Source organism: Microchirus variegatus, assembly GCF_963457635.1.
Source record: "Microchirus variegatus genome assembly, chromosome: 9".
NCBI classification, from domain to species: domain Eukaryota; kingdom Metazoa; phylum Chordata; class Actinopteri; order Pleuronectiformes; family Soleidae; genus Microchirus; species Microchirus variegatus.
Window position 1 is genome coordinate 21,271,885 of NC_139810.1, and position 22,780 is coordinate 21,294,664.

Here is a 22,780-nt window from a genome sequence, read left to right on the forward strand (position 1 = left end):
ACTGAACAAACAAAACAATGTCACACACATGTATACATTTTATATAGAGATATTTTCCTTAAACATCCCCTCCCTATAGAACCAATTCCTTAAAGAGATAACTAGTCATGATAGTAATAATAATATCCATCAGATCAAATCAGGTCTCCGTGTGAGCTGAAACAATTGATCGAATTCTTAATCGATTACTAAATGAATCGTTAACTGTTTTGATAATCCATTAATCGGTTTGAAGCTTTTTTCATGATTAAAACAAGATTTCTGATTGTTTTAGCTTCTTAAATGTGAATATTTTCTGGTTTCTTTGCGTCACATAACAAAGAAATCATTAAAACTGAGTCGTTTTAGTTCATGGACAAAACAAGACATTCGAGAACATCATCATTTTATGGACCAAAACGATTCATTGTGAAAATAATCGACAGATTAATCCATTATGAAAATAATCTTTAGTTGCAGCTCTAATTCAGTGATATTTGAAAAATCTAAATTCCCAAACACGTGCAACCTGGTCAAAAAACATTGTTTCTGCTCAAAGATTAAACATTTTTAGTTGCAGCTCCTAATCTGAATATCTGTCAAAATATATGAACACTTTAATTTAGAATATTCTGTCCACTCTGTGGATCAACCATTTCCACCTTTGCCTTTGGATTATAATCTATGTAAAGGTCAAAAATATGATCGTCTGCCTGTCTGCAGACCAGACTTTCAATGCTAACGTACAAATGCTTCAACAGGCTCAAGCACCATTTAAATAAGACTTTAAATAACGTACAAGTGTTATATTATGGAGCGTTATCTGTCTTCCTGTTTCCAAATGTATCCTCTGTCATTTACCCGTCTTTACCCGTAACGTCCTGGGCGTTTCTCTGGCTAATGAGATTACAGTGGTTGTTAGAGATGTAAGTGAGCTTTGATGCGGCCCCCGCTGAACCGATTCTGTCGACCCTTTTGTCTTCCAGGTACACGTTCACGGGAATTTATACGTTTGAGTCTCTTGTAAAAATCTGCGCACGAGGATTCTGTATAGACGGGTTTACATTCTTAAGAGATCCATGGAACTGGCTGGATTTCATGGTCATTTCCATGGCGTAAGTATTGACTTTTTTTTATATTTCGGTGTGATCAAACTGTTATTGGATGAAGAAATGAAATGATGTGCACGGATATTGTCATTGTTTAATTTAAGAGGGGAAGAAAGTGAGATGTAGAGTGATGATGATGATGATGATGATGATGATGATGATGATGATGCAGATGATTGTCTGTCTTTCTGTCTGATAACCCATCTCCTGTGTTTCCTTCATCTGAGACTTCTCTGGTCTTTCTCTTTGGGAATCGAAGGTTTCCATCTTTGTCGTCTCCTTCTTGTCATCCAACTCTCTCTCTTTTCCATTCATCCTTTTCTCAATCTGCCAGAGCCTCTGCATTTAAGGCCCAGAATCCCAGTTTGTCATTCAGTACTTTCACCACCACTCTCTCCATATTAGCAGATACACACGTATACATCTCTACACTCTTTCGTCGGGCCATCTGTGTGTGAATTAATCTTGTCGCCTCATATTTTCATGTAAATAACGAGTGGTTGTAACTGTGGTTTGATCCTGCAGGTATATAACAGAGTTTGTAAACCTAGGCAATGTCTCAGCTCTGCGCACGTTCAGGGTGTTGAGGGCATTGAAAACTATTTCTGTTATTCCAGGTAAGACAGGATGGGGTGGGGACGGTGGGGCGGGGTCGGTGTTAGGTGTGTGTCTTTCTTTCCTTTTTTTACCTTCCACCCTTCTCCTCAGTGGACAGGCTCTCTGTGAGTGGCGTCGTTTTTTCCTCCTGGTTCGGTGGTGTCGTGCTCTTTGGCGTGTGTGGTTTTTGTCATCGTGTTTGTTCTGTGTGTGATCCTTCCCCTATTTCAGATATGTAACAGAGTTTGTGGACCTGGGCAATGTATCTGCGCTGAGAACATTCAGAGTTCTCCGAGCATTGAAAACTATCTCTGTCATTCCAGGTGAGACTCAGTTTAAACACTAAGGCTGATCCTCTCACCCTTTTCTTTTCTACTCACTACTCTTATGATTGCGATTATGATTTAAGCAACAACAAAAGAATTGGAGACAACCATTTTTTGATTTATTTTTCCTCCAAAAGTATCAAAAATGGTACCAATACATTTTTGATAGGCTTTGCAGTCTCCTCTAGAGCCACCCAAAGGCTCTGCACTCTCTTCTGCCCCAGTAGCACTCTCATTATGAGGCTCCTTTCCAAGGCAGCTGTGTCCCTCTTTACAAATAGCTTTCACTCGCTCCTTTTCACCAGCTTTCAGATTCACAAAATGCCCTTTTTCCGTATTATCAGAGTATCGTCTTATCCATTGATTGTACATGGTCTGTATCAACTAAGAAGAGATTATAGTGTCTCAAATTTCCATTTCAAAATCAGTGTGCAAGTGGATTAAAGTGATCCATTATTTAGTTGCACATTTAACTCCAGTATTTGAATTTGAAGTAGGAGATCCCGTGTTTTTTGGGGATGAAAAATGACCCACATGTATGTTGATGTTCGTATGAGAAATGGCATAGCTCTTAGAGAGAAGAATGCACCTATTATTTATGTATGAAGACTGCCAAGCCTAGTTTGTGAACATATCTCTTACGCTGCATGATGCTTTTCAGTCACTTGCTTTTTACAATACTAGCCTTTAAGAGCTTGGCTGACTAATGGCATTGAAAGTTTGATTTGCCCTCTTTTGTTTTTAGTTTGATTATTGATTTTCTTCCTCTCTCTCTCTCTTCTTTTTCTTTTTTTTTTTACAACCTACTTGAATGAAAAAAAGAATAACAAAGAAAGAGTGTGCTCACATTGTAGAGGTTGGGGGCGCAGATGGGATGGCTGAATGACCTATCAACCTTTTGTGAGTGACACTGACTGCACATCTATCTATCTATTGATAGAGGATGTCGAACAGATGTCTTGCCTGTTCTAAAGAACGCCTATGGATGCTTTTTTTAAGGGACACATTCACTACGCAAGCGGAAAGAAAGAAATGCAAATAAATCACGTTTGGATTTTAACTATTTAAATAAAATAGTTTATTTTGCTTTCTGACAGAGAGACATTGATATCCTCCATGGGGCATGTGGCCAACTGTTACTCAGGTCTGGGTTGTCACAGCCAATTACCTTAATGATAATAATTAAGTAGAATAATTGTTATTTTTAAGCTTCTTCTTTCATCACATACTGTATATAGACTTGTATTATACCTTATAATAGCCATTTTATTTGTAGATGCATTTAAATAGTAAACATTATGTATATTTACATGATTTTATTATTAAACGTTAAGTGATTGGTCACTATGTACACAATGTCCTGGATGGCGATTGGTCGACTGCATGTGCAAACTCAATGGAGTGAGACTGTAACTTCATTGAGATGATGCACCTGTATTTGTTCAGCTGAAAGATGAGTCGAGCTGCTCTTCAGCAGCTTTAATTACCTCCCAAAGCCACGTTAGCTGTTCCGCTTGTTCACAGCCTTTGTGTGAGGAGAAGTTGTGCAGCTGTAGCTTTATATTGAACAGACAGAAGTGAGGACAGTGTGGATCGCTTTGGCTCTCTGCCTGAAAGCAAATTATTACAGTATATTCATGAAATGTCAAAAATATCCAAAGATTTCTCTTTTTTTTGGAGTGGATTAAATTGATCTTGAACAGTATTTCGTGTACTGAGCATGTGTTTGGAGTTTATGGGAGTATTTTAATGTAATACCTGCCCAACTGATATTTTGATATATTTTTTTCCCCCTTATGTGCACGAACTTAGACATTCATTAAAATAAAGGAGGTTCTTAATTCAAATTCCAAGCTAATGGAGCTTTACTGAAATTGTCTGAATGCCTTAATTCGACCTGATTTGACAAGAATCGGTACAAAGCGCTGTACCTGTAGAGGCCAAACACAAAAGTGTGTGCAGGTCATCCTGCTCGGGTGTTTGAGTTCCTCTTGGACCCGTGCGAACACTGCCAGAGGACGCCTGTCTGGAAGGTAAACTTATTTTGTCTTCTGTGAAGCTGTTGGTTGAGACAGACTGCAGGGTCACGGTATGGGGAGTCAGTGCTTTTTTTTTTTTTTTTTTTTCGTATGACACCTTTATACAAGACAGTTCAAGAAAGTGCCCACGCTGGCACTGGCATTGAATTGGTCCTGTTCAGCCTTGGAGTTTAAATGACCTGCATGTTGTTTCCAAACCCCCCTGCCTGTGCCTCTGTCCCTCTCATGGCCCCCGTGTTGTGCTGCTGTGCTCTCTTTCTTACTGATTTCCTCTCACCTTTACAGTCTTCCCCCTCTTTTTCATTGGATCTATTGGCAGCAAAAAAAAAAAAAAAGCCTGTCATTTAATTTGATTTCTGACATCATCGTGGATGAAAAGAGTGGGAAGGCTTGTAAATATGTCATGTTTGTTTTGTTTCTAGATACGTTATGTACGTAACCTGTTACTTTTGTCCAAAATGTGTTACTACCTATAGTTTTTCTTTTCATTTCTCCAGTTTATATTCAACGTATCCACTGCACAAGAAGTTCACACATAATAATGAACACATTATTACACTGATTATTGAAAATGCACCACTTAAAGATATAGATATATACTACATTACATGAAAGCAGCATAGATTTTTATAAATCCACACAGAATTAAAATGTAATACTAAATGTCTTTAGTAAAAGATCATGCAAAACCTCACATGTAGTGGAAGCACACTCCAGAGATGTGTATCATCAGCAGCTGCTGCATCACCTGCATGGTTTGTGTGTGTGTGTGTGCGTGTGTGTATGCGTGTGTGTGTGTGTATGGATGCTCTCCAGGCCTGAAGACCATTGTGGGAGCCCTGATCCAGTCTGTGAAGAAGCTTTCGGACGTGATGATCCTGACTGTGTTCTGCCTGAGCGTCTTTGCCCTCATCGGCCTGCAGCTCTTCATGGGCAACCTGCGGCAAAAGTGCGTGTTCTGGCCGATCGACATGAACGAGTCGGTCCTGGCCAACGGCAGCAAGGGCTTCGACTGGGACGAGTACATCATGAACGACGGTAAGTAAAGGTGTTCTGCCAACGGTGCGCTGGCAACAGTCTGGGAGGATGAGTCAGACCATATGCTGCTCAAACAAGGAAACATTATGTCATTTTGGCAGCCTTGGGGCGAACGCCACTGAATTCAAAAACTAAGGGCAAACTGAAGTCAGAATTTAGTCTGAAATATTGCAGCTTCTGTGACAGATTGTGAGTGATATGACTCATTGCAGCTTTATTTTTTTTCAACAGCCAACTTCTACTTCCTGCCTGGTCAGTTGGACGCTCTTCTCTGTGGGAACAGCTCTGACTCTGGGTGAGTTGCTCTCCTTGTGTCTCCTCTATCTATCTATCTATCTATCTATCTATCTATCTATCTATCTATCTATCTATCTATCTATCTATCTATCTATCTATCTATCTATCTATCTATCTATCTATCTATCTATCTATCTATCTATCTATCTATCTATCTATCTATCTATCTATCTATCTATCTATCTATCTATCTGTTGTCAGATTGAATTTTAAGTAAAGACAAAATTATTTTCCTTCCCTCTCTCTCTCTCTCTCTCTTCTGTCTGTCTCTGTCTTCACTTCACCTCTCAGCCGCTGCCCAGAGGGCTACTTATGCATGAAAGCTGGGAGGAATCCAAACTATGGCTACACCAGCTTTGACAGCTTCGGCTGGGCCTTCCTGGCTCTCTTCCGACTCATGACACAGGACTTCTGGGAAAACCTTTACATGCTGGTAAGAGATGGACACGTTGACATTTACTTCTATATTTAAATCTAATTTGATGTTCATCTAGTTAATACTGGCTGAAAGGCAGGACGGTTTTATTTATAAAGCACTTTTCATACATGAAGTTGGAATCAAGGCGCTGTACAACGATATGTGAAAGGTAACGCAAAGAATTTAAAGAAAGCAAAAGTTGAAAAATAAAGTACATACAAATAAAATAAATATAGAAAACCCAGCTCAGCTAAACCTTTGTCTTTGCTCACTATTCTTACTTTGACCGGCTTTGTTCAGCTGTAGCCTGGTCTCTGCCATCAGTCTGTTCTGGAGTTTACACTAGGACACAGATGAGACCTGACAGGAGCTCATACTTCTATTTTTGGTGCTATCTTTTAAATTCAGCTTCAAGTTAAAAAACTACAGACTCTCATCTCATCACTTGTGTCGTTGGGAAAAAAAAATCCCAATGCAACCATGTTTAGTTTGAATTGTGTTTGTGAAATGAACGTTCTGTTCTTCATACCTGATTCTCAGAACTTTTCTCCGCCCCAAATAAGATTTGCTGACAAATCTCTGCGTTTCTCTTGTTGGAAATGTTGTGTTCACTTCTTAGCAATGCATGTCAACTACATTCATAATTAATGTGTGAGGGGATTTCACGTCTTTATCCAAGGAAGTCTTTGTAGATCATCTTTAGAAGAGAGGAAATGGTTAGTTATGTACCATGTGGTTAACTTAAGAACTCTTAAATAAGGGTTTTCTCTCGTATCGCAGTAGGTGTTTTCAGTGTGCATGTAAAAGTGGGTCAGAATGCACATGTCGAGGCTCTCCCTGATGAACATTACGACCTTGAGCCTATGCTAAGAATGTTAATGAGCTCAGGGCATGAAATGATTAACTGTAGCTGTGTTTGTAACCTTAACCCATGCTGAATCTTCGGTCCAGAGGAAGGAATCTTTTTTGCTGAATTGATTTTTACACCCAGAAAAGTACATTCACACACATCTGCCTGTCGTCCTTTCCACATAAACATTTGACTACGGTTTCAGATGAGCAGGTGGATACTGTCTGATGCTGAGTGCTGACCGAGTATCTCTCTTCTCCCCTGACAGACGTTGAGGGCAGCAGGGAAGACCTACATGATCTTCTTTGTCCTGGTCATCTTTGTGGGATCTTTCTACTTGGTGAATCTGATCCTGGCTGTGGTGGCCATGGCTTATGAGGAGCAGAACCAGGCCACCATGGAGGAGGCTGCGCAGAAAGAGGAGGAATTCAAGGCCATGCTTGAGCAGCTCAAGAAACAACAGGAAGAAGCCCAGGTCAGTGCTCTGCAGGATGTTTGGCTGGAATTACTTCTAAGTTGTGTCCTATCATTGTTTTGACATTGTTGTTGTATCTGTCTCTGCAGACGGCTGCCATGGCAACATCTGCAGGCACAGTGTCAGAGGACGCAGTAGAGGATGACGGAGGAGGGCGTCTCTCGTGCAGTTCGTCCGAGATGTCAAAACTCAGCTCTAAGAGTGCCAAAGAGCGGCGCAACCGGAAGAAGAAATGGCGACAGAAAGAGCAGGAGAAGGAGAAAGGCGACAGCGAGAAGTTTGTCAAGTCAGACTCAGACGATGGCAGCAAGCGGAGCCGCTTCCGTTTCCCGGATAACAGGCTGGGTCGAAAGTCTTCCATTATGAACCAGGTGAGGGAAAACAACATCAGTAAAGCAGCTACGGTTACTTTAGAAACACATATTACTGATTGTATGTTCAGACAGTTCAAAAGTCCATGGTAAATTTCATTTGATAAGCTTGTAAAGGATGAGGAAGGTTACATTTGCTATTTGAGTGTTTGGAACATAGAATCACAGTCACCTCCATGGTCTTGAGATCAGGCAGAAACCCTGCACACAACAACGTCAGAACCAGATGATAAGAAATTTAAACTTTGTTAATGTCTAGACTTAATGCAATCTGCACAGGTTTCTGTGTTTCAGTGATAATGACTTATGTTTATAAAAACCTCGCCGAGGAGCACATAGTGTGGCAGGAGATTTAGAAGCACATGTCCAGCTCCTAAATTATTCACAGTGATTACATGAATGTTTCAGAGCGAACAATCCCGCTGCTTTGTTTAGGCTCCACTGGCTCTTACAATTGTCTTACGCTGTAGAATTCACCACAGCAACACGACAGCAAGGCACGCTGGTCCTGCGTGCAACTCCTTTTAACACAAGTGTGAAATTCACTGTTTGTTTACATCCATCATCTGCGCAGGGAGAAGAAGACTGGTGTCGTAAAAAATGTGATCTCAGTTGAGCTCGCTGGTTCAGTGTGCAGATATAATAATAATACCAGGATCAATACTAGTGGCAGCACAGATTGATGTTGTCATGACTCATGTGCCTCTCCATGTTGTTTGAGCTCCCTGTAACTCTGTCATGTGTCTCTGTGTGTGTGACCTTGAGAGTGCCGGATATATCCGACCTAATTATGTATTTCTGTCATATTTATCAAGTCATGTGATTTCTATGTGTCCTCAGGGAAAATCTTCCTGCTCGCAGTAAATTTCCCACAGATTTTTGCCGTTCATCATGACCCCGAGAACTGATGACAAACTGTATAACAATGATGGCGCAATCAGTTATAGTTCAGAAAACACAGTGAGCCACATTAATATCTTTCCCCATCCCCCTCTCCTCTCCTCTCCTCTCCTCTCCTCTCCTCTCCTCTCCTCTCCTCTCCTCTCCTCTCCTCTCCTCTCCTCTCCTCTCCTCTCCTCTCCTCTCCTCAGTCCTTACTCAGTATCCCTGGCTCGCCTTTCCTGTCCCGCCATAACAGCAAAAGCAGCATCTTCAGTTTCAAGGGCCGCGGTAAGGACGTGGGTTCCGAAAACGAATTTGCCGACGATGAGCACAGCACGGTGGAGGAGTGCGAGGAGCGCCGGGGTTCCCTGTTCAGCCCTTATCGGCGGAGCAGCTACAGCGGCTACCATGGGAAGAGGAACAGTACGGTGGATTGCAATGGCGTGGTGTCACTCATCGGCCCTGGGCCTGGTGGACGCCTTCTGCCTGAGGTGAAAATAGATAAGGCAGCCACTGACGACAGTGTAAGGAAGTCAATGAGTAGACCTATCTAGGCATGGCCCCCTCTCGTCCGTTCCTTTTCTTTCTGGCTCTCTCTCCTCTACTCTGTCATCTTTGCAAGTCCGTATGTATCTCTTGGCTAAGCGCTCGCCCCCCCCCCCCCCTCTCTCTCAGCCCCTGCCCTCCGACACTAGACAAAAGGATGGAGAAATAATAATTGTTTCCCAGTGATTATACTTCAGCAAACCCTGCATTTGATAGGTTAGTTTAACCAGGTCTGTCAGTGACTTCCAGGCAGTTCTGTTGTTTTGATTTGAACAATGAATGTCAATGTTTTGAACATGTTCATATCAAGTTTATTCATACATGGTTACTCTACTGCATTACCACATAAACTGGAGACTTTTACACATAGATAAAAACCCCATGTTTTAGAGTTAATGCACAGCTCTATGTGTGGGATGTCATCACACCTAGGTAACAAAAACACAGTGTTTGTTAGCAAACAGCAATATCATGATGAGTTAACCTGCTCCAGTGTGTTGATGTGTTCCTCCTCCAGGAATCCAGATCCTTTGCTATCGTGTGTGTGGGTAGATCTACAGTAGGAGGCAGATGAAACAGTGGGGACCAGCACTGTAGAGCCACAGGCACTTTATCTGCTTCCCTATTACTGGGATAATATCCCATAGTTTATACACAAACAACACGCCATCTATCAGGCTTTATATTATCATTTAAAAACAAAGGAGGGCTGCTGTCCTTGTCTGTCTTTATCTTTTTCTGTTTCCCAAAAACTCTCTGGTCCACTGTAGTAAATTAGTCTCATTCAGGTTAGCATGGTAGATTTAAACCCTAAAGTAGAACAAGCATGACATATAGATGAGTAGAAGAAATGCTATGATGTTTGTTATTTCCTCTCCCTCTCTTTGACTTGGAGCATGCTCATGCATGACATACTGGATGGCTCTGATCTACACGCCTCCATTATAATCTCTTACGATGGTCTTGACTTGACGGTTGCAATATAAGTAGTATGGTTTCAAAGTAGGAAGATACAGTATAGCATCAATGTGCAAGTAACAATAAAATAGACAGATTTGGGGGACATTTTGTAAAATAACTGAAAGATTATATTGCAATATTGCATGACAGGACTGAAAACACATTCATGCAGAGGCAGCTCTTTTTTCCTAGTAACTCACAACCAATTTGCTATTTAATTGGAACGAGCTAATGACATTCAAATACAACACAAGTACAATTCAAGTTGCCTTAGACCGCTGCTCCCACTTTGGCTGAGACCTGCATGCATTTACAGCACATACCTTACATCTTCCTTGAAACCAGCATTGAGATAGAGAAGAATGAAACATGCCTTGTCTCGACCCTAAAAAAAAAAAAAAGCTGATCTTCAACTACTATTTTTTTCCTGCCAATGCTGTTGTGCACTTCCCTCCGCCAGCCACCGGTGGTGAGATGGGATGGTGTTCATGTCCTCTCCATGGGTGCTTGATTCTTCCTCTCCTCCTAACAGCCAACTACTGAGGTTGAGGTGAAGAAGAAGCTGTCGGGCTCCCTGATGGTGTCTGTGGACCAGCTCAATACCTCCTTTGGGCGGAAAGAGCGGGCCAACAGTGTCATGAGCGTCATTACCAACACATTAGTGGAGGGTACTGCCACTTTAACCCAGCTATTTAATCTGCTCTGTCATTATTCTTTAACTAGGGCTGCAATCATTGGTTGATTAGTTTGACATGAATTTCCTGCTTATCTGCTTTGCATATCGAACAGTACCAGATACATACAATGCATACAATTTTTTTCTATTATTTGATACCATTGCATGCGGTATGCTGAAGCACACCACTATGTTTGGTTTTGATGTGTGATCCGCGCTATGTCTTCAGAACTGGAGGGGTCTCAGCGCAAGTGTCCGCCGTGCTGGTATAAGTTTTCTAACACATTCCTGATCTGGGAGTGCTCCCCCATGTGGATTAGGATCAAGGAGATTATGAATCTCATAGTCATGGACCCCTTTGTGGACTTAGCCATCACCATCTGCATTGTTCTCAACACCCTCTTCATGGCCATGGAGCACTACCCCATGACAGGCGCCTTTGAAGATATGCTGAGTGTGGGGAATCTGGTGAGTGGCAGTCTTTGTGTTTTGTTTTATTTTTATCACATTTAACCATAAAGTGTTTCATCTATTTCAGGACTAGGTGTTACAGAGGTGTTATTTTCGGGACTGTAATTGTCGTATTTTTGTCTCCATTCAGTTGAGAGTTGTTTCCATGTGACTCACACTCCTTCACATACACACATACTGTACATGTTCCCTTTCTTCTCCCTCTATCTCTCTCTCTCTCTCTCTCTCGCTCAACTCTGGATGAGTGGAGCTGATGTTTGCTTCAGTGGAACCAGGCATTCTCTCTGCTGGTTGGCCGACTGGTGGGAGGCCTGCATTAATATTTCATGGAGGCTGATCGATGAGCTGCTTTAAAATGGTGCCTGCTTCTTGGCTTGGAAAACTTTTTTTTTTCTTTTTTTTTTTTTTTTAAGGAAACCAAGTAAATCTGAATCCTGGCAGTATGGCTGTTGTTTAACTGCTCAGTATTTTCACATTTAAAATATGCCGTGTCAAAATCCCCAAGTCCAGTTACTGCAGCAACCAGACCCTGTTCAGACTTGATATTAACATCCATCCTGAGTGATCTGATCAAAGGTGGACAGCACTACATGTAGTGACTAAGTCCTATACTGTGGCGCTATAGGCTGCTGATTGTGTGCTGTTACTTGTTAGGTATTGTTTTTACGTGCACTCTGGTATAACTCACGACCAGGTAAAATATAGGACCTGACCTTATTAGCACCAGTAGTCTTCATGGAGGCAGAATGAGGTAGAACCTATTTTATGAGGAACTGGTTAAGTTTAATCAGAATCTGATTCATAATCAGAATACTTTATTAATCCCGTGGAGAAATTGCGCGTGTTACATTTGCTCGTTTCGAATTAAAATAACACTCAAGAAAGAGAATAAGGAATAGGATTAAGACAACCCAACACTATCAACAAATAACATGTATATGAATGTGTAATAAAGAATTTACACATGACAAGAAATATGTCTTTAGTAAGAGTTCTATGACAATAAATATATATGAATCATAAATACAATGTGTGAATGTCCAGAAAATTGAAGAGAGAGGTGTTTTTAAACCCACAGATTTGATAAAAGCACAGTTATTTCTATAAGTAGCAGAGAAGTATTTTGTCATTGCACAAAAAGATCGATAGTGACCGTTGACTCATAGAATATGTCCATTCCAGTCCATTCCAGTCTAGTCGTTTCAGCAGGAGTGATTTCCTGTGGCGCTTGGTAGTGCCTTGAGTGGAATGAGTCTTTCACTGGTGGGAGGTGTTATGGCTAAGATTTGAATTGTGGTTAGGTTAAGATTAGGGTTAAGTAATAACTGGTTATGGTTGAGGTTAGGGATAAGACTTTAGTTTGTCCAAATAAATAGAAGTAAATACAGGGTCCTAAGAAGAATAGCTGCACAAACCTGTGTGTGTGTGTATGTGAGTGTGCATACAGGAAGTACACATGGGACAGAAAACGTTAATTATCAATATAATTTACAAGAAAAAGGCTGGGATTATGAAATGGGATGAATTCGACCTATAAACCCTACATGCACTTGTGAATGTATTCATTGTGTGATATCCGAGGTTGAGGTTAACCCTCTATTATGATGTACCATGTGTCATTTCATCCTCATTTAAACCAACAAAATGGCACAAACACACACATGCAACAAGACATAACTTTTTGTATGTAATGTGTAAGATAATGGATCAGAAGTCATTTTCTTTGATTGATCTTTTACTGATGTTGGACTCTTCTCTCTCTGTCCCTGACCCACTAGGTGTTCACGGGGATCTTTGCGGGGGAGATGCTTTTTAAGCTGGTGGCCATGGATCCATACTACTACTTTCAGGAGGCCTGGAACTGTTTTGACGGTTTCATTGTGACGCTGAGTTTAGTGGAGCTGGCTCTGGCTGACGTCGAAGGCCTGTCTGTATTGCGGTCATTCAGATTGGTAAGTTTTTCCATAACCAAAGACGAATGCCTTATTTAGTTAACATCGTAGCATGTGTACTTAATACTAATTATTAAGCTCACAGAAAACATCTATGACTAAACCATATCCCACTCTCTCTTTTCAACCACCCCACTTCAGCTGAGAGTGTTTAAGTTGGCCAAGTCGTGGCCCACCCTCAACATGTTGATCAAGATCATCGGTAACTCGGTGGGAGCCCTGGGGAACCTGACTTTGGTGCTGGCCATCATCGTCTTCATCTTTGCTGTGGTGGGCATGCAGCTGTTTGGAAAGAGCTACAAAGACTGTGTGTGTAAGATAGACAGAGACTGTGAGCTCCCCCGCTGGCACATGAATGACTTCTTCCACTCCTTCCTAATCGTCTTCCGGGTGCTGTGTGGTGAGTGGATTGAGACCATGTGGGACTGCATGGAAGTGGCTGGCCAGGCCATGTGCCTCTGCGTCTTCATGATGGTCATGGTCATTGGCAACCTGGTGGTGAGTGTCCACATTAGTATGGTGTACATGTTTGTTTGTTTTTCAGGACAACAGCCGATTATAATTATAGAATGGTTGGTTACTGATTTCATATTCCTTTTCCAAAGGTGTTGAACTTGTTCCTTGCCTTGCTGCTGAGCTCGTTCAGCGCTGACAACTTGGCCGCGACAGATGACGACGGTGAGCTCAACAACCTGCAGATTTCAGTAATACGCATCAAGAAAGGAATTGCGTGGATAAAAGCAAAGGTGAGGGTACTGGTGGCCAGTCTGCTGAAGAAACCACCGATGGAGGACGAGCAGAAGCCTTTGGATGACATGTATGACAAGAAGCTGAACTGCATTGCTAATCACACTGGGGTGGACATCAACCGTGACCTGGACTATGCCAAGAATGGCAATGGCACCACCAGTGGTATTGGCAGCAGCGTTGGGAAGTATATGATAGATGAGGACCACATGTCTTTCATTCACAATCCGAATCTGACCGTCTGCGTGCCCATAGCTGTGGGAGAGTCTGATTTTGAGAATCTCAACACAGAGGACTTCAGCAGTGAATCAGAAAATGAGAATAGCAAAGAGGTCAGTGAAAAGATCATGTGTATTTACACCTCCTGTAACACTTTACATTACAGTACAGTCAAATCACTACGATTTACAACCCATTCTAACCTATTGCTATGTGGTTGCTGTACTGTAATGTAAACCGTTACCTCATCCTATCATCCCATCCTAATCATTTTAAACATTCTGGCAGGGAATGACCTTGAACAGGTTGGAAAAGTGTAGATATGATAGTTGATGCTCCAAGAGGCCATGTGTTGTTGTTTTTGTTGTAAACCTCAGCTACATGCAATTTCCTCTCAGGACAGTAAAACTATAGCATAGCTGACTACTCCACTCTGATAAGGCCCTAATATAACTCCATTACTCAATTGAGTTATCTAGAATGGCTGTAGCAAGCTGCAAGCTGCTGATGTATGTCTTTTGAGGAAATGCATTAAGAAGACTTTGAGAGTAAATTACCTGCTATTTGATATTCCATTTCAGTGTTCATGGCTATGATATGTGGCATTCATCATTGTTATGATGTCCATTTCCATATGAAAAAAAGTCTGAGATCAAATAATACGTTAAGTTTCTTTCTGTTAAGAGACTGAGGCAACACAAATGGGATATAACATGATATTGACACTTCCTGAGAAGTGACTCCATGAGAGATTCTTAGTGGTTGAAAAAAAAAAAAAAGCAAAAATGTTCCTGAATCACTGAAACTATGCCCCTGTCTTTTCTGTGCGTGTTCCTCTATGTGCACGTGTGTGTGCCTTTAGCTGGACGACACCAGTTCATCAGAAGGCAGCACCATCGACATCAAGCCAGATGTGGAGGAGGTGGTGGTGGTTGAGACGGTGGAGGAATACATGGAACCAGAGGCGTGTTGGACAGATGGTGAGACCACTGTTCCTGCTGCACACACGACCCCCACTCCACAAAGCAGAGTCTGTCCTAGGCTGAGCACTGAACAAAGGGTGGCAGGGTGAAGGGCAATAACATTGTAAAGAAACACTATACCTATTAATTAGAAGACTAGAATACAATAGAAACAATTTTTGAGGCCATCTCAATTCAATCTGACAGTATGTGAAAAAAATCCTATAATAAATGATCATGTCAGGGAGGCCCCTAAATAAATTTAACAATGGACATAAATGAACATAATTCAAAGAAAGCCTTGAAATAACAACAGAATCGAAGGTAAAGGTCACATAGAGTAGAAAGTTGTCGCCACAGTCAAACATCAAAACAACGTTCCTCGGTGATGTGATTCTCCACCACGGTATAGAGAAGTCGCCCAGTGAAATGAATAATGTCATGAACTGAAGAAAAGGTGTAAAAGAGACATGGGCTGTAAAAAATGAGCTGTAGCCTGCGTTCATTTTCAGTAAATAGTTGATCATCAAACATCTCCTTCTACACACAACATAGAAAGTTGTGAATAATCTGGCTGTACTGTTGTTATCAGAGAAACTAGTATTTGAGTCATTTTATTTGGTCATGTTATAACTTGATACAATTCATTTCTTACATACATCCTCTTTTCTTTCTTTATTTGAGTTAAAAAAAAATAGGGATTGTGAATAATGTTTTTTTAGTTTGAAGGTGCAGCAGGAACAATGAAATTAAACGTATATCCCTCCTTCTGTGTGTTTGCAGCTTGTGTGGCCAAGTATAAGTGCTGCTATCTTGACATCACGATGGGCTGGGGGAAGAGCTGGTGGTTCCTGAGAAAAACGTGCTACCTGATTGTAGAGCACAACTGGTTTGAGACCCTCATCATCTTCATGATCCTTCTCAGTAGTGGTGCCCTGGTAAGGACTGGCATGTTGGCGTTTACCTTCTTTGAACACCTTTCACAGTATTGAGAAAATCCAAACAGGTTCAATTAAGAGCCATCTCCAGTTACCACAGGTGTTCCCCAGGGTTCTGTCCTAGGCCCCCTACTCTTCATCATCTATCTTCTACTTCTTGGTCATATCTGTCTAAATTTAACATACATTTCCATTGCTATGTGGATTTCCAATTGTCTTAATGAAATCAAATGCTGCTTCTGTCACAACTTTCTCAAATTAAACAGTGATTTAACCAAGATTCTCCTCATAGGCACCAAATCCACCTTATCAAAACTTGACTGTGTGGACTTAATGACAAAGATCATTTCATATAATGTGTAACACTTCCTTTGCTGTCTGACTGAAGATTTCTTTTTCCCCACAGGCCTTTGAGGATGTGTATCTCGAGCAGAGGAAGACCGTTCGGATCATTTTGGAGTATGCTGACAGGGTTTTCACCTACATCTTCATCCTGGAGATGTTGCTGAAATGGGTCGCCTATGGTTTTGTCAAGTACTTCACGAATGCCTGGTGCTGGCTGGACTTCTTCATTGTGGATGTAAGTGCAGCTATTTTCCTCTTTTTAATGTTGTTCAGTAGATTTAGTTACTTATTGTCCTCAACCACACCCTGGTCCAACAGCAATGCACCGGTAGAAATACAGTAAATTTGATATAATTTATATAAATTAATAAAACATATGTAATAAGTCTACCATAATACATAATTTGACTGTTTGACTTGTCTTAAGGGTGTGGTTAGGTTTGTAAGGTCAGGATATAAACTGAATTACTGCTTCATGGCATGTGAAAGGTGAGAGGTTAATGTTTTAGATCACTACGACAGTGTGTCCATAAATAAACATATGCCTCTGTCACCTTTTACAATTCCATCAAGCAACAGTTATTATTATTATTATAATATTATTATTATGATATTTTATTTCTACTTTGTGTTGATCACTCTGAGATGCTTGAATATGCACAGTAATTATTAGCTTGTGAGTCAAAATGCACTCAAGATTTTGCCACAAGCACGAAACAGCTCAGTCTGTTTCTCTTCTCTGTAGAAAATGAAAAACATACATGCTACCACATGTGAAAAACAACCAATCAATAATCAAACTAATCTACTAACCGTATTCATGTCACTCTCAGAGCAGTAGGATGTGTCCAAAATTAAACATAGATGCTACCACATGAAAATCAAGCAATCAATAACTAAATGAATTAATGAACCATATTCAAGTGACTCTCAGAGCAGTAGGACGTGTCAAAAACATGTGTAAAGTTGTCTTTTCCTGTGTTTCTGACCTGTGTGATGTTATAGTTTGTGTCTTTGTCCTCTCTCTCTCTCTGTGAACTTCTCTGCTCCTTATGTCAGTCAAGTCTGAAAGACCAGATCAGGGGGAATTCTTCATTCTATTCTTTTATTCTGCAGTTACAAATACTGGATTACCTCCATTTTAATTAACTCCATTTGGATTTTAAGAAAACCAAGTTTTAATGTGGGGGGAAGAAGGAAGCAGATCAATTCCATGTGTACAACCCTATACAAATATGAATATTACATACATGCTGAATCAATGAGTGTTCTGTACTGAGTGGCAGAATTGAATAGAATAAGAATTTACCTGACATCTGACTTTCTCCTTGAACTAACCACCTCTCCGCAGTGTCCAACACCTCAGCCAATAACCGTGAATGGACTCCCATCAATGGCCAGAGGTTGCAATGTTGAATCCTTACATTTTCCTTTAACACCCCCTCCCCGCAGCAAACACACACTGTGTAACATGAATATATACATTTAAGTTTTTACATTAACATGACACTATTTGTATGGCTTACTGAATTGTGTTGTTCTAAGTAGTGATGTCCCAATCGACTGGCCTCCAATCCCAGTCTTTTTCCTGTTGGCTTTACTAACAGTTAGCTTACTATTAGATTTGTACTGTTAGCTTTACTAACAGTTAGCTTACTGTTAGTGTTTTCCTTTGGCCTTACTAACAGTTAGCTTACTGTTAGATTTTTATTGTTAGCTTTACTAACAGTTTGTTTTACTGTTAGCTTTACTAACAGTTTGCTTTACTGTTAGCTTTTTACTGTTAGCTTTACTAAGTAGCTTACTGTTAGTGTTTTCCTTTGACTTTACTAACAGTTAGCTTACTGTTAGATTTTTACTGTTAGCTTTACTAACAGTTTGTTTTACTGTTAGCTTTACTAACAGTTAGCTTACTGTTAGATTTTTACTGTTAGCTTTACTAACAGTTAGCTTACTGTTAGTCTTTTCCTTTGGCTTTACTAACCGTTAGCTTACTGTTAGATTTTTACTGTTACGTATCTTCTGATATTTGCTTATGTAACAGAGCTGTACACCATTTTTATTTAAAACATTTTTTATTAAAAAGTGTCACTGTTAGTGAAATAAATGAGTATCAGCTGTACTTGAGTGGCAGGGCTATAGTAACAACAAAATGTTGAATATATGGCTTCGATACATGTTTGTGGAACAGGTGGTTTGATTGCAGAATGTTTATATTCTATATGAGGTACCTCAACATTCACCCACTTAAACCCACTTAAAAAAAATGCCTGATCTGATAGTTGAGATCTGGATTGGGACATCATCCTGAGTTCTAATTGTTTACGGCAGCAGTTTTTAAGCTCATTCATAGAATAGTGACACACACAGCACATACAGAGGTTAACGTCATGACACTAACACCACACTTTAATAATTCTGGTTATTGCCATTGTAGACTCCCTCTCTGTAGGTGTGATCTCAAGCCCATCACTTTGGACAAGTGCAGGGCGCCACATGTCAGTCAAAGTGTGGTGTCCCTCTCCCTTTCCCTTCTTTCCTTATCCTCCTCTCATTCCCTCTTGAACACGTATCCTCAGGAATGTGGTGATATTGTGCTCGCTGAAATGTAATGATGGTGGGTGACAGGCAGCCAGCGGTAAGTGTGGTCTTCACTAGCGCTCCCCCTGCTAAAAACAAACATAAAAAGTATTGTGTTTGATGAGTCTGGGTTGTGTTGTGCCTCTATGTTGTGGGGTCAAACCATTGCCATGGACTCACAAAGGGGGGGGCACCATCATTAGACCGGCTTGTATTTTCCTCCTCATTTTCCTTGTGTTACATCTTTCTGTCATTATTTGCCTTGCATCCTTTTCATTTCCATTATGACAATGTTTTCATATTTCTTTTTTTTGGCAAAATGTCAGGGACAAGAAGTGTAATGCTAGAGAGGTAAACATAAAGATTATATACTAATAGTCTTTGGTTATGTTGTTAAAATTATGATCAATATCAATCTTACTGTAGCATGGGATTCATAACAACAAAGTTAGGGTGAGGGAGAGGCTGATAGATGTCATACTTCATCAGTTTTCCTTTTTCTCAGATTATTTTCATTGCTTTGTTGTGTTTTTTTTTTCTGTTTGTTTTTAGTTTGTTTTATTTCTGTGAGGCTCTGGTTTGTGCTGTCGTCATCATGGGATCACAGCCCCAGATGTCATTGGCCTTGCCTTGCAGAGCTCGTGAAGGACGTTGAGAGGCTGAGGCTGCTACCGCACAGCTGGCCCAGCAGGGGGCCAGAGACCAGGTACCCCAATTGGGGGCCCCTCCAAAGGGTCAGGCTGAAGGTGACAATTACCCCAAACACTGTAGTATAGATAAAGGCAAAATCTTTGTTTTTACTGTCTACCTGCCACAGGCTTTGTGCCACAAAGTGAGGACATAGAGAAATCTGAGCAGAATCTAAATTAAAGCCTCATCCAGGACATTCTGGGCAGAATGTTTGAACAGTGTCCAAAAGTTTTAATCTCTGCGGGCACTTTTCCTACTGCTCTTTTTATAGTTCTGATGGATTTTCTACTGCTAAATGGTTGAAGTGGAAATCTCTTGTAGTCAGTGTCGATGATGGCAACAGTAAATTGAAGATTTTGCCTCTAACAATCCTCCCTCCGTGACTTTGGTAAGCTTTGGATGTTGTGCAATTATTGCGGTGAGTTTGACCGATTGGTGTCAGTGGATGATTGGAGGTGCTTTCACATGTGTTGACTGTTGATATTTATCCTTATTTGTAAGGAACTGGTATTCCCTCAGTCCCTCCAGCATCCAGACTGAGAACATTAGTTTAGCAAAGAAATGATCGAAATCCTGAGGACAATGAGCATAATGTCGACCTGTGTTTGTGCACTAGTCCCTGGACAAACTAAATTGTCTCTGTTTGACTGAATTAATAAGATTTTAAGGCTTATTATAATACAGCCGCCCCCACTCTGCATTTTTCATCATAAATAACCTGCATTCAGCCAAAGCATACTTCCTCACAATCTTCCCTGTGCAGCCTGAAATGGCTGCCTTAGCATAACTGAGGTGACTTCAGCAAGGCTAAGTCCACCACTTACCACACGTCAGAGAACATTAGTGCAGCTTACTGACCACACTCCATTTTCCCGATTGCTAATGATGCAATACACATGTATTCAACTTAGATCAGACCTAAAGTGGGTATAATAACTCAGACCACTATGTCTAAAATTGCTCTGAATTATTACAGTGATAAAGGCTCCGTACATTTACAATGGCACTGAGTATATACTGTATGTGCATTTACCTTTTGACTAAATAGTTTAATTGAAGGGTGTAATGAGTGTTATTAACTAATGATACCATGAAGTGTTCTTTGGCTGCAACATTACATTGGTGGCTGCAGTGGGACGTGAGAAGGGCTACACCAGTTTCTTTGAGGTTATGTTATTGTTAACTGTTGTTAACTGTGTGTAACAATTGTACTTTATGTAATTTTGTCCTTTCAGTGCTATCCAGTGCTAATAACTGCGTACAGTCTACCCTTAACCTCGACCCCTGGTACTTGTGTGTGTCTTCTGTGACTGTGGCTTTCCTCTTTGAATCTAAATGCAATGTCACAGTTTGGAAATGTCAAAATGACACACTTGTACATGTTTACTTGTATTCTTTCTCTTAGGTTCCATTAGTTTGTCTGTCTTAGATTATATGGGATTTTATGCCTCAGCCCAAGAGCGACATGGAGAGACAATGTTAGAGGGGCAAGGGTAAGGCTCTCAAGTCTGTTGGGTTTTTATCGGCTTCCACAGGTCAACCTCTCTCCTTCCCTTCCCCCCACCAACTCCTGTTCCTCTCCCGGTCCCTTCGCTTGTGTCTTGACTAAATCATGTAGCAGTCTTTTCTGCCTAATTTACCCTCTATTTGAGTCTTATGTCTCTATCTCCTCTCTTTCTCTCTCAACCACATTTTTTTGCAGGTACAAAGGACTTTTCACATCTCGTCAACTGCCCCAAAATAACAGACAAACAATCCCTCCGGCCTACTGCTACTAAAAATAATACGCACATAAACCCTATACTAAACATTGACCTTCTCTCTCAGTGTATATACATGTATAAATGCAATATTATACATGCACATACATGAATCGATTTATGTGTGTATGTCAAGCAACTCTCCACCTATGCCAGGGCCGTCTCTCTTCCCTAGTGAATATTCTCACTTCTAACAGTTTGGAACCTCTTTTGCTTCTCTGTTTTTGTATAGGTGTCTATAGTCAGCCTTGTAGCTAATGCGCTGGGCTACTCCGATCTAGGGCCCATTAAATCACTCAGGACACTAAGGGCCTTGAGACCCCTCAGAGCCTTGTCACGTTTTGAAGGGATGAGGGTAAGATCCAAAGCTAAGCAGCTGATCCTTCCGCATGCCCATTCAACAGTTTAAAGCATGCTAGAACTGATCTAAAAACAAACCAAGAGGACAAAACAAGACTCCATAATATTGGGGGAGTGTTTTTTAAACCAGGAAATGAACACCAAAAAGTCACCTTTCCATGCGCAGTCCTGTACCATGCCTTTGTTAGTGCGAAAGAACAAGTCATGATGCAGCTGGGAGACTGAGTTAAGTTAACAGTGAAGTTTGTACTGTCAGCAGAACCACATGCATTCCAATTGACTTTCTTCAACAAACACCAAATTGATTTGTGCCATAGTCACGATGACCCAAAGAGCAACAGAAATAACTTTGACAAAGCTGCCTCATCACACAAGTGACAAACTAGAAATAACCTCATCTATCTTCTTAATTGGCCAAAGTGAATGTGAAATTGGTAAATGCAAACCAAACTTACATACCATCTCATAGAGCATTCAGATATACTATTAGCTCTTCATTTGGCCTGATTTTCAGCCACTGCTTTTAATTGAGCCCCTGCCCCCCCTTCTGCTCCCATAACTACCCCCACCCACTCTGCTCCTATAACACCCCCCCCCTCCAGCTCACACCATCCCTCTATACATCTGGGCATCTGGTGTCGAGAACAACCAGCAGGAACAGAGCTGTGAGACACCACCTAAACTTTTGCACCGACCAGTGACACCAAAACTTATTAGGACGGCTGCCAAACACACCACTCAGAGAAATACATCTTATTTGGTTTGCAGAACGTTAAACACTTCTCTGCAACAGCACAGCTGGTTGCTTCAGACGTATCGCTCTCTCTCTCTCAAATACATAGATCTGATTGGTTGTCTTTATGAATGGTGGTACAAGAGGTTTGAGCCTGGTTGTTGTCACCGTAGTCCCTCCTGTCTCTTTCCCCTCCTGTCTCTTTTATCTCTCCTTATCTCATCCTCTTGAACTCTCTCTCACTATTCTTGAACTGGTTGCTTTGTCGACTAGTTTGAGTACTTTCCTCTTCACCTCAGACTGTCCCCACCTCCTCAGCCCCCGTATGCACAGCACTGTGCAGCACCCACCCTAACCCTAACCCTCACCCCTTCTCCTCTTCCTCTTCCTTTGCACCTCCTTATTCCTCCACTACTCACTTCACCAAGACCTGGTTTGGCTGGGCCAGACCGCTGGAGGG

General features: G+C 41.1%; 1 protein-coding gene across 5 annotated transcripts in view; it reads left to right on the forward strand.

The window, feature by feature from the left end:
- scn8aa (sodium channel, voltage gated, type VIII, alpha subunit a) overlaps positions 1–22,780 on the forward strand; it is a gene marked incomplete at both ends in the record, with an annotated part of 35,569 nt that overhangs the window by 7,192 nt on the left and 5,597 nt on the right. The window contains 17 exons of one of the 5 annotated variants that reach the window (XM_083895412.1): positions 966–1,094; positions 1,614–1,705; positions 4,867–5,088; positions 5,320–5,383; positions 5,677–5,818; positions 6,922–7,128; positions 7,218–7,499; positions 8,591–8,872; positions 10,420–10,555; positions 10,793–11,031; positions 12,813–12,986; positions 13,128–13,484; positions 13,592–14,065; positions 14,815–14,932; positions 15,698–15,852; positions 16,259–16,432; positions 21,460–21,582. In XM_083895412.1, the coding sequence (XP_083751538.1) occupies positions 966–1,094; positions 1,614–1,705; positions 4,867–5,088; positions 5,320–5,383; positions 5,677–5,818; positions 6,922–7,128; positions 7,218–7,499; positions 8,591–8,872; positions 10,420–10,555; positions 10,793–11,031; positions 12,813–12,986; positions 13,128–13,484; positions 13,592–14,065; positions 14,815–14,932; positions 15,698–15,852; positions 16,259–16,432; positions 21,460–21,582 (3,370 nt within the window). Of the gene's footprint in view, positions 1–965; positions 1,095–1,613; positions 1,706–1,916; positions 2,009–4,866; positions 5,089–5,319; positions 5,384–5,676; positions 5,819–6,921; positions 7,129–7,217; positions 7,500–8,590; positions 8,906–10,419; positions 10,556–10,792; positions 11,032–12,812; positions 12,987–13,127; positions 13,485–13,591; positions 14,066–14,814; positions 14,933–15,697; positions 15,853–16,258; positions 16,433–21,459; positions 21,583–22,780 lie in introns of all 5 variants that reach the window. The other 4 variants (XM_083895409.1, XM_083895410.1, XM_083895411.1 and 1 more) reach the window with 4 other exon arrangements.